The sequence below is a fragment of the Tiliqua scincoides genome, chromosome 2 (assembly GCF_035046505.1).
Source record: "Tiliqua scincoides isolate rTilSci1 chromosome 2, rTilSci1.hap2, whole genome shotgun sequence".
Classification (NCBI taxonomy): Eukaryota; Metazoa; Chordata; class Lepidosauria; order Squamata; family Scincidae; genus Tiliqua; species Tiliqua scincoides.
In genome coordinates, this window is record NC_089822.1 from 155,032,729 (window position 1) to 155,047,402 (window position 14,674).

The 14,674-nt window shown below is 45.4% G+C and overlaps 1 protein-coding gene across 2 annotated transcripts in view; it reads right to left on the reverse strand.

The window, feature by feature from the left end:
- Positions 1-7,383: 7,383 nt before the first annotated feature.
- XYLT2 (xylosyltransferase 2) overlaps positions 7,384-14,674 on the reverse strand; it is a 39,270-nt gene continuing 31,979 nt past the window's right edge. For both annotated transcript variants that reach the window (XM_066616993.1, XM_066616992.1), the window contains exons 8-11: positions 14,157-14,419; positions 13,400-13,595; positions 12,409-12,742; positions 7,384-8,291 (exon numbers count right to left, since the gene is read on the reverse strand). In XM_066616993.1, coding sequence (XP_066473090.1) covers positions 7,969-8,291; positions 12,409-12,742; positions 13,400-13,595; positions 14,157-14,419 — 1,116 coding nt within the window. In that variant the 3' untranslated portion in view covers positions 7,384-7,968. The remainder of the gene's footprint in view (positions 8,292-12,408; positions 12,743-13,399; positions 13,596-14,156; positions 14,420-14,674) is intronic.

Consider the following 14,674-nt stretch of genomic DNA (forward strand, 5'->3'; position numbering starts at 1 on the left):
TCCCCCTCTTCTTTATTTCAATCCAGGGAGAGGGAAGAAGAGCAGGGGAGGTAAGTACAGGTCATGCCTTGTTATCCACTGATTTGGCATCCACTGATTTGACTTACCACTGGTAACGTCCACCTTTAATTGCTTTGAAACAAGGAGGAGAAAAGGACCAAAATCCAATGTCCTACCTTCACGCTGTAAAATAATTACAATTTCATTCTGTTAGATTCAATTATTCACCCCATCTAGTGGATGAATGTGGTATACTGTCATCTGGAGCAACAATAGGGGAGCAAGAAACCTGGAAGTAGGCCTTTAAAGCTATTTTTCCACTGATTTGGTATCCACTGATTTGGTATCCACTGATTTTTTTATTCACTGAGGGTTCTGGAAAGGAACCCCAGTGGTTAACAAAGCACAAACTGTAGGCAGGCAGAGAAATGTCCCACCACTGCCTGAGGCAATTGCTTCAGTTGGCCTTGATTCTTATTGTAATGGTATAGCAAGAGGAGAGGGCTGGGTTCCAGTGGGGACATCCTAGGCCCAGCTCTACATTTGTCCAGGGAGGTTTAATCAAATTTCTCCCATCTCCACACTTTTAACTTATGGCCCAATCCTATCCAACTTTCCAGTGCTGATGCAGCTCTGCCAATGGGGCACACACTGCATCCTGTGGTGGTAGTGGGGCAGTCATGGAGGCCTCCTCAAGGTAAGGGAACATTTGCTCCCTTACCTTGGATCTGCATTGGCACTGGAAAGTTGGATAGGATTGGGCCCTTTAAATATAATTTTGTTTATGTGATCCATAATGGGTTTGATATGTGTTTATTGTGTTGTTTTATGCTTATGTTTTAATATTGTTTTAATTTGTTTATTGTATGCTGTTAGCCACCTTGAGGCCCTGAATGCGAGGGGAGAAAGTTGGGATAAAAATTCATTAAAAGTAAATAATAATAATAATACACTTGAAATATTAATAACCTACATGACAGGATGGTAACCAATAAACGGTTACTGTGAAGCGCCTTGTTCTATAGAAGTTATAGGTAACAAGATCAGTATGATGTTATACATAAGTTGCCTTGAGGCTGAGCAGGCCCAGTGCAGAGGGATTGTTTATTTTTCACATTTTTAGTGCCCTTCCTTCAAGCTCAGGGTGGCATACCCAGTTCCCTCCTTTTGTCCTCACAACAACCCAGTGATTAAGTGAGGCTGGGAGAGAGTGACTGGTCCAAGGTCACCCAGCAAGCTTCATGGCTCAGTGGGGATTGGAACCTGGAACATCCAGATCTAACTCCCAAACTGCTACACCAGGGATGTCAAACTCATTTCATGTAGTGGCCCAAATAGCATTCATGGCACTTGCTGAGGACCGGAAGTGACATCATTAAGCAGGAAATGACGTCATTAAGCAGATGATGGCCAGCACTTTGTTCTCACATAGAAACTCATTAGCTGCAAATGGCAGGAGAGAAAATATGCAAATTGTGTTCATAATTTCAAGATATGAGAGCACCCAATTATTACACTGGGAGAGCCAAATCATAACAGGGACCGGATAAATTGCTTTCAGGGGCCATATCTGGCCTGCAGGCCTTTTGTTTGACACCCCTGCACTACACTATCCTGGCTCTTAGGTTATTAGCTCCTATTACCAGGAGTGGCATCAAGAGTCAGCCAGATCTGCTGGGCCAACCCTGAACTCCCAGTACTAGTGACAGTGGTAGTACCTAATGCTTTGCCAGGTGCCAAGGAGGCCCCAGGGTAGAGTTTTCCCCCTGGACCTACTGTGACCTGGCATTGCCACTGCCTGTTACAAGAGAGGTTTGCAGCCACTGCCTCTTTCTGTTTGACTGACTACTGTGGGCCCTGTGCGGTTTTTATTATTGTTATTTGCTTCTAGTGAAGTTGATGTACAACAAATGACAAAACAAGAAATGGCAGTGGAGACTGGCCATGGTAGAATCGTGTAATAGCTGACAGAGCATGAAGGGGTTGGCCAAAAAAGGTAGAAAAGACCCTCTTTTGCATAGGAAGGGGATTAATTCAATTAGAAGATCTTTCATACTGGCAGAGAGTTAGACAGATCAGTACTTATTAGTCTTTCATCAACTTTGAATGTGCAGAATCCATCAATCAAGCCATCCAGTGGCTGCTCTAGACTGCAAGGTATAATCCATACCATATTCTTTCTCCTGACATCTCACCTAGGATGGTGCTTTGCTGAGCATAAAGAGGTTGCTCTGATGGGGAGTCTACAGGAAACTCCCTCTGCTGGTTCTTTTAAATCCAGTCAGGCATCAAATGTTTGTTAAGTAACCAGCACAGTGATTGTAAATTTTTGCAGGAGGATCTGTTCACCTGCTTTGTAGGAAAAACTGATTCTTTCCAAGAATCTTTTACATAGCCAGGCATTTGCATGGAATAACAGGGACAGTCTAACATGGTATTCTGGTAGGATCTTTTCAATTTATAATAATTATTGGAGAGGGTGGAAAGGAAGAAAAGCATTTGGAACATTTTCTAGAATCTATCCTTAATAAGCAAATCGAGTTTGCTTGTGGAGGTGAGACAATGAGACATTATTGGCCAATATAATGCAGTTAGTGTTTCCTGCTCTTCACTTGTGGTGCCCTATAATTTGGAGAATGGAGGGTATATAACAAAATAAAAACTGTCAGATGCAAGCCGGTACCCATTCATTGGCTGAACTACTGTCATGGGCATTCTGAATGCTGACAGGGAATAAAAAAAAAAAAAGACGTAGTAATAGAATGTTGACAAACAGTGAAATGAAAGGTCCGTTTTTGCAGGCGAAAAACCTCATAAAAGTTCTGGTGATTTCCTGAAGAAAGCAGGAAACAGAGCAGGAAGACTGTAGGCTGAGAACATAGATAGCATTACAGGAGGCAGGAGAACTCTGGGACAGGACTCCCAAGGGCAGGTAGCTGAAATAAGGGGAGCAACAGGAAAGAATGGATGAAAGAAGCTTAAGGAGGAATGGGGGGGGGGGCTTGGGTAAAAAATGCACAGGGGGAGTAGGAATTTTGTGTTGCTGACAAGGGATAGGCAAGAATTTTGTAGACAAAAAGTCATAGGGATAAACAGAGAGGGCAAGGCAGAAGATGCATTCAAAGCTAATCTGGTCTTCGGCTAGGTTTGAATTAGGATCTTCCTTACCTGAACATTTCTTGCTAATGCAGGAGGTGGTGCTCTCTTACTCATGTAGAGAGTCAGCAGCTTTGGTAATTAGGGTCATTTGAAAAACTATGCTATCCCTGCTGTGAGATCTGTCATTTTAAAAGATTTTGATTTTCTTCCACCTTAAAAGATGGTTGCATTGCTCTATTCAAGAAATATTTTGTACTTGCGGAGTGCTCATGAGTTCTGACAGATAGGACGGCATCAAGAGTGACTGAGGACCCAATCCTATCCAATTTTCCAGTGCCGGTGCAGCTATGCCAATGGGGCATGCACTGCATCTTGTGGTGGGGCAACAGTCACAGAGGCCTCCTTAAGGTATGGGAACATCTGTTCCTTTACCTTGGGGCTGCATTGCAACTGCACCGGTTGCTGGAAAAGTTGATAGGATTGGGCCCTTAAACAGTCACACCATTATCTGCTTTGCTGCCTAATTGATACTGAAAACTCTGGATTGATGTTCTATTCTCAGAAAGTCACTCTACTTCCATGCTCACATTGCCCCCCCCCCCCGGTAGCAATTGCCATGTGGGGCACCAGTAAAACAGAAGAAGTCTAGCAGAAGATGGACAAAATCAACCTGCAAGTCTTATGTTGACAAGGAACACCAGTTGGCCATTCCTGGTTTCGAGAACTGCTGCTATGTTGGCCCCAGAGCATGAAACAGATGCGATTATAGTCACATCTTGATAGTGTTGCTAGGCAAAAGAGCATAAGACTTGTGTGACTGTGCATACATAATATCCAGAAAATATGACCCAACCAGAAGCTGGTTTTGTTTAACTCTCCTCTCTCCCCTTATTTACCAATAAATGGAAAGAGTCTCTCTGGTGCCGTTACAAAATCTATTTGCTGAATGGTTTGAGAAAGTGCCATATTTACTCGATCAGCTCTCATTAGGCTCATTAAGAGATGGTTATAATATCAGAGCGTAGGCAGCCTCGCTGCACACCCTGGAGTGCAGCAGTGCACAGTTGGTAATAAAGGGGATACGGCAAGGTTAATCACGCTTGACAGTGCTACACCAATTTTTATGCAAGGGGCCTCTGAGCACTTTGCAAAGATTAATTCATTCCACTCATTTGAAATGGAGGGATAATGATCATATTTAATACTTGGAAAAACTGTGGTGCTGCAGCCACCCAAAGACCCCAGTGACGTTTATTTATTGCTTATTCTTTGCACATCTCTTGCATGTGCTCTCTACCCTCTAATTCGGGGGTGCCCAAACCCCAGTCCGGGAGCCACTTGCAGCCCTCGGGGACTCCCAATCTGGCCTGCAGGGAGCCCCCAGTCTCCAATGAGCCTCTGGCCCTCTGGAGACTTGCTGGAGCCCATGCTGGTCCAAGGGTGCAGGTGACTGTTTGCCCTCTCACATGGGCTGTGGGACAAGGACTCCCTCCACTGCTTGCTGTTTCACATCTGTGATGCAACTACAGCAGCAAAGGAGAGGGTGGCCTTGCTTTGTGCAAGGCTTTTTACAGGCCTTGAGCTATTGCAAGACCTTCATTCATTTATATGTTCCATCTCTAATACATTCATTTATGTAAATTTATTCAACTTTGAAATGTAAATTAATTCTTTTTTTCCTGGCCCCCAACAGTGTCAGAGAGATGATGTGGCCCTCCTGTCAAAAAGTTTGGACACCCCTGTTCTAATTCATCCACCACTTGTACAGAGGGCATGGATGGATTTTATTTTGTCCTAAAGAGATGCACATTGAGTAATTTTATGCATTTCAAGCCTTCTTTATCTTCCTGCTACTCAGGGCAGGGAACTATTAAAAAGAGAGGATAGGATCCAACCACTTTGACCACACTGAACACTACCCATGTCCCACCTGATGTGTGCATATTTTCTACAACCATGAGAACTAGAAATGTTTTAAAATAACAAAAAAAACCACACCAGAGATTGTCCCAGGAAGACAAATTTGTCATCAGATGACTGCATATCGTGATTGTCTATCTGGGTATAGAACATTTCAGTCTACCTACTTGCAACATTTCAAGGTGTTCTACAGATCCTTACAACTGGCAATGGGAGAAGCATCATCTCTCATATGCTGTAAAGTAGGCACTTCTGTTTCAGCCTCTGATCTGGGCTCTTTCCGCAGGGATTCACCACAGGGCAGTTGCAGTGGATTATTTTAGGGTGCCATTGATTCAGCATGGAAAGATTCCAAATTAGAATTTGGCATGAAGAATACAGCAAGCAAAGCACCCTTAAGGCAGCAACAGTAAATGTACAAGATTATGAGTAAACCCCACTGAACATGCTTCTGAGTAAACATGCCTGGGAGTATGCTGTAGATTTGCTTCATTTGCAGTGTGCTGGTTGCATTACTCTGTTGTGGAATTTGGGAATTGCAGTGTGAGCAAAGAACTGAAGATGAGATGACTCAAGAGTTCCCTCCATTCCAGCCATTAGGAGGGTATCACTGGAGGCCTCTGGTAGGAGAAAGGGGAGGGAATGATACACAAGCTGCATCCTTAAACCCCCTTCTCAGTCACAGCAGTTGCTTGGAGTGCAACAAATTTTAAGTTGAAGGCAGCCACTGGGTCCTAGACTCCGATTAACCCTTCAAGCCAACAAAGACGGTTATAGTATGTGGGAGTTGATTTTGGGTACTGGAACATCTCTCTATTCTTCTAACATCTCGCTCTAGGCATCTGGCACCAGCAGGTTCCAGATTACATGACCAAAGGTACTGATCCAATGTGGATTTTTTTTCAGCACACAGAGAGAAAAGGCAATTAGCTACAATAATTTACACTTGTCACATTGTAGAGATCTAGATATATTTGTGTTGCATATTTAAGACAATTTTACATAATGTTTCCCACACAAAAGCTTTCGACACTCATTCTGTGGAACAAATTTCCATTTATGTTCTGGCTAGTTCTCTTCCTGTGGCTCAGAATAGAGAGCACACAAAGCAGCCTAAAAGGAATACTATCTGTCATCCCGACCCATAACTGGAAAGAGACTGGGTGTTCCCAGGGCAGGAGAAACTGGTCTTATTAGGCGCTCAATCCAGAGAACAATCAAATGTTTTCAAATGCGCTGTTGGTCTAGCAACTCTACTCAGAGATCTTTCATGATATTTGGTTCTTTTTTTTAGCACCACCACAGCTCTCTCAAAAATCAAAGGACTTTAGAATCAGGCATCCTTCACAATCTCGTTCTGATCCAGAAAAGATCCAGATTTTGAAGGAATGCTGGGAAGCCCTCTCTCTCTTGAAAGGCTCAGACCAAACCCTGAGATCAGCTCTCTAAACCTCAAACCCATTGGAAGTAACAAAAAAAAGCCATCTCCAAAAGATTCTTTGCAGAGGCAACTACAATAATAGCAATTTTACCCCATCATCTTTGTGTTCTCTCTGGACTTTGATATGGCACACATGAGAAGAAGGGGGAGAAAAATAAGGAGACACCAAGGGATACTATTTTGTCTTTTGTTTCATAACCACCATTAAGGAATGAGAATGAGCCCTAGACACTGCGATCCCCAGTTCAACTGGATGGTTCACTCAGTAAGTGGAGAACTCTTGCAGGGTATGAAATGTGATAAGACATTGGACAACATTCAGCACAGAACAGAACCACTTTCCATGGATGGGAACACTGCTTCAGTTGGGTATCTAGTCCCTCTGAAAATGTGCACTGATGGAGAGGGACACAAATGGCACATCAGAACATATTTAACAATGTAAAAAAATGAACAAAATAAAAACATTTGGCAGACTGCAGGAAGGAGGTCAGGGTTGATTATTCATTGTGGCAGCGTTAGCAGGTGCTGAGAAAGACGGTGGATTTCCAGCAATCCAATGACAAGAGAATTCATCCTGAAAGCAAATGGGGGGATTTAGTGCTTTGTTTCAGGCAGCCATACTATATAGCATGAGGCTTTTGGAGAGACTTGTTATGGCTGCCCAAGGGGCCCAATCCCCTCCTTGCTTCTGATGCAGGGAGAAGCAGGATGCAGCTCTTGGTTGGCCAAAAGGAGCTATTTCTCACATGTCAGCAGCATGATCCAAACCACAAGCACCTCTAGGAGGGAACCAAGTATTCAATTTTCTCCCCATCCTGTCAGAATCAAAGATGGCAAAGTATGTTAAAGTGTAAGAAGGAAAATGGAGACATTGAGATGCTCCCCTCATAGGCAGAAGAGGGAGAGTAATGACTGTGGTCTCTATTGCACTTTGTTTTATATATGTATATATGTACACATTTATAAAAAAATAACAACTAGAACGATGGGGTGGGCAAATGGGAAAGAGGTCTGTCAAGTCAGCTCACACAGACCGAGTGACAGCTAGCTTCCTGCATTCCCATCTACCCTGCCCCCCGTTTCCCAGAATCCTCTGCCAGCAACCATCTGGGAACAAAGAGTCCTGATTTTGCAGACCATCATCCTTGGCTGGGAAGGACATGTTGGCTTCCGCATGGTGGAGCCAGGAAGCTGGCAGCTAATCTGCTAGCCTGGAAAGTTTCCAACACTTGGATCCATAATTGCAGAGCTCCTCCCATCCACATGTTCTCTCCAGCCTATCCTGAGAATGGTGAGCGGAACCTCCATCTTTGCACCACCAACAGATGAGACAGTTTTCTGCTTTGAGGTCCCTTTTCATATCTGCCCATGTGAACAAGGTGCATTTTCACAGGATAATGCAGTAAAGAGTTTTTCCTGTGGAGAGGAGAGGTATATACGTCCACCCCACACCTGCTATGGGGAACGCTTCCTTGCTCCCAAGAATATGCTGCCGGCTGCCCCTGCTACCTCAGTCGTCCATCAGGCTTGATGGTCCCCAGTTCTGATTTGGGGTCTGGGGACAGTGAACTCCAGGAGGTTTTGCTACAGAGCTCCAGGGTGGAGCAGCTGGAGGGGCTTGCCACACAGAGACCAGCCACCGACCAGAAGTTGCTGACAGTGCTGTCTGTCCAGTTCTCCAGAGCCTGGCCCACTAGTTGTGTGTGCTGATGGGTGCCTATTTTAGTTTCATCCAGACGTGGGAGGCTCAAGATCCCAGCCAGACCCTGGAAATTTTGCTCCATGTACTCATTGCGGGGGGGTCCAGCATGCAGCCACTTGCCGTCATCTAAGCCAGAACACAGAAGGAAAAAGAGATTAGATGGGGGACTAGATGAACGCTCTGCAAACTTCTATGTTTACAGAGCACATACCTTCCACATAGTTTTTAATACCTTAAAGTTGCAGTCCTAAATACGTACTTACCTGGGATTAAGTCCCACTGGACTTAAGATGGGGCTTATTTCTGAGTAGACCTGCATAGGACTGTAAATCACCTTGAACCTTTGAGAAATGCAAGGTGCAGGTGTTTTCAAAAAAATAAATGCCTTGAGCAAATGTGGTATTGGATAAGGGTCATAGAACTTAACGTACTGAGAATCTCAGCTTTAAATCTTTTTAAGAGACAATTTTCTAGTCCTCAAGAAGACAGGCTTGATGGCACTGAGGAAATACCTACTGCACTTTGGCTTCATCATGTGTCTAATGATGATGAGATTGAGTAGGACTTCCAGCGGTCAAGGGTGGAACCAGTGCTCTGTGTAGCACTTTGTCCTATGACTGACAGAAGCCCAATGAGTCAGGCAATAAAAGCAATATATGGAAATCTGCTTCATTTGCATTGTTTACATCAGATGAGTTAAGCTTTTTCCTGGAACTCAATTTTGAATTTTTTTAGCCAAGTATTCAAAAACGTAATTGAATACACCTCCCACACAAGTAACAATCCTTCTATGACCTTATTTCACCCTCCTAGAAGCTCAGAGACACCCACCTCCTACTCAGGAAGCCTAGAATTCTGCCCCACAAAATGAAACACCGTGGTTCTATGACAGCTATACATATCTCAATTCTAGCGTTTCCTGAGTTAACGCAGTGTTGTTTTAAGATTATCTACAGATTTTATATAACACCTGCAAGTTTTGCTTCATCATGGTATGCAATTTCTTTTCCTTTTCAAAACTGGGTGTAGAAACCTGAGGGCTGAATTATCTACATATATAAGATTACCGTAACATTTCACATTTTGCTTTTGGAATAATTATGCAGACTGCTGGTAGCTGCATTCAGTTATACTTTTGAACTTGCTGATACAATGTTGCATTCTTGTTCTTTCCTGATCATTTATTATTGAAAAAGGGACTAGGAGTAAAAGATGGGCATCTACATAATACCAAGAAGAAATCAAGTATGTAGAAGCAAGGTGATGGGAATCACAGAACATAGGGAAGGACTGGAAGCTACCTAGCTCCTGAAGACTAAAAGTCCCCATGTTTAGAAGAACCATTTGGTTTAGCTGCTTCAGCCTGTACTACTTCAGAATGCAAATGTGGGTGCATTCAATCCTGGAATCCACAATGTCTAAAACTAACCATTTGGTCGAACCTGCCCACATTTTAAAGTTTTTTCTCTAACAACATAAGAAGAGTCCTGCTGGATCAGGTCAAGGCTCACCTAGTCTAGCTTCCTGTTCTCACAGTGGCCCACCAGATTCCCCAGGGAGCACACAAGACAACAAGAGACCTGCATCCTAGTGCCCCCCAATTGCTTTGCAATCATCTACATTTCAATTCTTCTAGGACAGTCTATACCAGGGGTCAGCAACCTTAAACATTCAAACAGCCATTTGGACCTGTTTTCTGGAGAAAAGAAAACCTCGGGAGCCACAAAACCCTTTTGACATCTAAAATGAAGATGACACTGCATATATAGTTTTTTTTTACCTTTATGCTATGTATAAAAAAACTATAGTGTGTTGCATTTTTGAAATGAATGAACTGCTACAGAGAAAACAATATGTAACATATTTTAATGTTACAAGATCACCATAATCTTAAATTTAGAATTATATATAAAAAATGAAAGAGCTAAAATAAAATACATTTAAATTAAATACTAATTTATTTTCCCAGGGCCTGCCCTAGTCAATTTGGTGCTATAGGCAAGACTTGGGCTGGTGCCCTCCCTAGCAGAAAATCCTGACCAACAGTAAATAGTCATCTTTGTGTCTTTTCCACAGTAATGTAAAAGAGGTACAATGAAATACGAAATCTAATGACCAGTATTTTTCAATACAATAAAGAGATTTATAGTTATTACTCCCCCTTGTATGTCCCAATTTATAATGCACTCCCCTCTTGTATATGCAACTTTTATAATGCGCTCCCCTCTTACAGGTCCCATTTTTATAATGTAGCCCCTTCTTGTAGCTCCCTTGTAGGTGCTGGGGCACCTTCCTTGTGAGGAAAGGCTACAGCGTTTGGGCCTCTTCAGCCTAGAAAAGAGACGCCTGAGGGGGGATATGATTGAGACATACAAAATTATGCAGGGGATGGACAGACTGGATAGGGAGATGCTCTTTACACTCTCACATAACACCAGAACCAGGGGACATCCTCTGCCTGTCTCCTCAGCCCCAGTAGAGTGAACAGGCTTCCTCCCAGAGAAGTGTGGACAGGAATGCAGCTCACCTCGCTCCTTCCTGCCCACTGCCTCAGCAGCGCTGCGTCTCCCGCGCTTCTCCGACCAGCCTCGCCTCTTCCGTTCAGCCCCCTGCTCGCTGCAGGGCGAAGGAAGGAAGAGCGCAGGGAAGAGGTGCCCGGCTGCCCCCCGCACCTGCTTGCAGTGGGGCGCCTGCGAGCACCTGCTCGCAGTGGGGCGCGGAGAGCAGGTCCAGGAGAGAGCCGCTGCCCCTGCATGCCTGCCGAGGAAGGAGCTGCTGTGCGTGCGGGGGGGGGGGGGCGCTTTGCAGGGAAGGAGCTGCAGGGAAGGAGCTGCAGCTTTGCAGGGAGGAGCGGTGCCCCGCACTCACCAGCAGCCAGCGCCCGCAGCACATCACCCCGGAGTGAGGCACCCTCGGGGCTGGGCTGGCTGCGCCCAGCCCCCACTGGGGAGCCGCATCAGAGGACTGAAAGAGCCGCATGCGGCTCTGAAAACACAGGTTGCCGACCCCAGGTCTATACCCACAACCAAAATTCCCCCCCCAACACTGTCAGAGAGATGATGTGGCCCTCCTGCCAAAAAGTTTGGACAGCCCTGCAATAAATCCCTTCCCTAAGTTTACCTCTAGCAAGGCTACAGGTATTGTGGAGTGTTTCTTCTCCACAATAACAGGGCGCTATACAAGGGGGTTGGACCAGAGCTCTCTCCCCCAAACCATCTGGAACCCTCCCTAGAAACACAATTTCTCAGCCCCAAACGGGTACAAAGACTTTGCCTGTCCTATTAGCAATGTTCTGAAAAACTCATGCTACAACATTCTCTGCAGAGCAGAACACACCAATAGAAGGAAGATCTACTTTACTCCACAGTCATCTCTCAGTCACTGAAGAAAGAAAAAGCTTTCTCCAGCCCCATAGCTAACCCCAAGTAGAAGGAGTACACTTACCAGTCCTATGCGGACATTATCTAACCGTGGAGACTCTCCACTGTCAGTCAATGGTGGAGTGAGCAAGCAAGTCACACCTTCACTGACAGTGTGCTCATAGTTCCACATACACACATGCATGCTTCTCCACGGGAAGAGCGTTTGCCTGAAGAGACAAACCAAATCCCATGGAGGAAAATATCCTCCATGAGAGACATGATTGGGTAACATCTGCATAGGGCTACAGGTTCCTGCAATCCTAGTCTAATTGCTTAGCTAGGGGTGGCTGATCGTAAACCTGTTTCTCAGATTTTGAACATGGTTGAAATGTCTTACTGCTCTGTATGATTGTTCCTAATTATGTCTATTCTGTGGATAAAAGCCACTCTTACGACCACTACAGGTTCATGTTTTGCTTAGTGTACATTATCACATTGTCCCAATTTAACATAAATAATGTGAAAATACAACATGAGAATGTTCTCCAAGGAGAGGACAATTACAAGCAAAAGATGGGCCGCAAGAAAACAAAGTTCTCAGGGCCTACTCACACATTACATTTTTTAGATGCATACCTAAGATTTTTCGGAAGTGTATACCAACAAGTGTAAATGTGACAAAGCATGCATTTAGAAACATGTGCATTGCACAGATAAATTAGCACAGTGCCAGGACTGGCTAAATTCACTGGTGGGCACATACTAAGTGATACACTTTAGTTTGTTGCCTGGCAGTGTGTGGAGCGTTCTTAGTATTCACTGGTGACACCATGGGTTTAATTACCAGGTAGCAAACTCCATTCCCAGGTCGACCTCCTCACCTTTCCGGAGAGGCTGCTTGCGGTTGAAGGTCTGTGGCACCACCAGGAACTGGCTCTCTCCCAAGGGCTCCCAGAACTGGAGGAGGCGGATGGTCCACACGCCGGGACGAAGAGGCCGGTTGAGAGGGGGCTTGTATTGTGTGAATTCTGCCTCCGCATCCACTGTGATGTCATAGGACGTGGCAATTACGTACGTGGGGTCAATCCAGACGACAGTGGCTGTGAGGTTGGGTCCCCGTGACCACTTCTGCATGGCCACGGGCTCGTCAAAAGGCCCAATGAGGCCACCAAAGTTGCGGAAGATTCTCTCCTTGGGGTCCCACTCAGTACCTACCTGTGGGAGGGAACAGAGGAACACTCAGAATGGGAAACAAATTTATATACAGATGTTTCAAACAGCTCATTCCTATCAAAACCCTCTGATGTGCTCCATGCTGCATCTTGTGGGGGGGGGCAGTCATGGAGGTCTCCTTATGGTAAGGGAATATTTGTTATCAGCTGGTGGAGAACTGGGGTAACAGAGGAGAGGGAAGAGGTATAGGATACTGGTATGTGCCAGCACCACTGGTAAATGGGGCCTCCCGCCTTGTTCTGTCTCTTGCCCTCCCCCGTCCCTCGCTCTCCCTGTCTCGTTCCTGCCTCCTCCTGCCCCCCCAACTCACCCCTGCCAGTGGTCTTTTTGCTGCACACGCACATGGCTGTCAGCCACTGCATGGGCAGTTTCATTTTACTCACCAGCAGACTGCCAGTTCCACTGGCAACCTCACTCTTCCACTGGCAGAACACACAGTCCACCGGCAGAACAAGGGGACAGGATTGGGGTGCAAGTAAGAAACCAAATTAATGTTGCATCTGCATGGAGGACCTCTTCCCTTCAGACTCTTCCATGCTAGCAAAGCTGGGGTACTTAAGGCAGGGGAGAGTGAGCTTGAGGCCAGATTACAGCCAGCAGCAACTCTTAACAGCAACAGGGTGGAAACGGGTGCCTCACCTCAAGGTTCTGCAAACGGTTATTTTGTCTGCCGTGACCTGCTAGTTTGAGAGTCCCTCGGGGCATCAGCCACATTTCCAGGGATTCCACCTGTCGAGTTACAGAGTTTTGTACCTCCTGCATCACCAAGTAACCTTGGAAATGGTCATCATAGAAATACAGCTGCACACTGGATGGAAAGCCCTGTGACTCAAATCTAAGAAAGAAGAGAAATGAGTGTTTCACAAGATTGGAGTCGAGAAGCACAGATACTCCTACTTCTACTGAAAACCAAGCTTTTTAATTCCAGGGGACCTATCAGAATTCGTCTTCATGCAGGACTTCAGGGATGGAACTAATGAACTTTGTTGTCCTTCACTCCTGCCCTGGACACCCATTGCCATACAAACATTAGACGTGGCCTTATAGTGAATCAGACCATTCATCCACATAGCCCTGTACTGTCTGATTAGAAGCAGGGCTCCAACGCCTCTCAGCCCTGCTACCCAACAACCTTTTCACTGGCGATGGTAGTGGAACCTTCAGTGTACAAAGCACATGCCTTGGTACCACTGAAATACACTCCTCTCCAAATGATCAGTGCCCCACTCTCCACCAACAGCAAGGAAGCCCCAGGAAGTAGAAAAATGAACTTTCATCAGAGTTGGTGGTGCCCATGTATGCAAACCCAGTGGTTGAGAGCACAGAAACCCACAAGCAAAATTCCCACTCCCCACTACCAAATGTAACCCCAGTGTTTGGCAACAGGTTGAACTACCTGCAAAGCCTCTCATCTTTCTGTGCCTGTGGAGATGTCACTTTCTGCAGCCCCAGCCTGGAGAAGGATGTGTACACAGTCAGGGTGACGTCGCTGAGCCCACTCAGCCCATCCACACGGTCATAGACACTCTCCCAATAGGCCTTGAGGGCTGGCGTGTTAGGTGGGTAGTTACCATAGAGATGAGAGTCCAAGATCTCCAGCACTTCCTGATTGATTGTGGATTCAAACTTCCTGGCAAAGAATGTAGGTCTGGAAAGTTGCTGAAGAGAGACATTTGGGGGAGCATTTTACAGCCCAGATCTTGGAAGCATTTGGCCTAACCAGCATGAAAGGGAGAAAGACTAGAAATTGACCAACAGAAGCAGTAACATAGCTAATGGTTGCATAGCCCGGTGCCAAGCTCAAAATGTTGCCCCAGAAGTGATATCACAACTGGATGTGATGTCACGCCCAGGCTTTTTTAAAAGTGAAAATTGGGAGGAACCCACCTCCTCTCCCCAGCATCTTGCCACCTA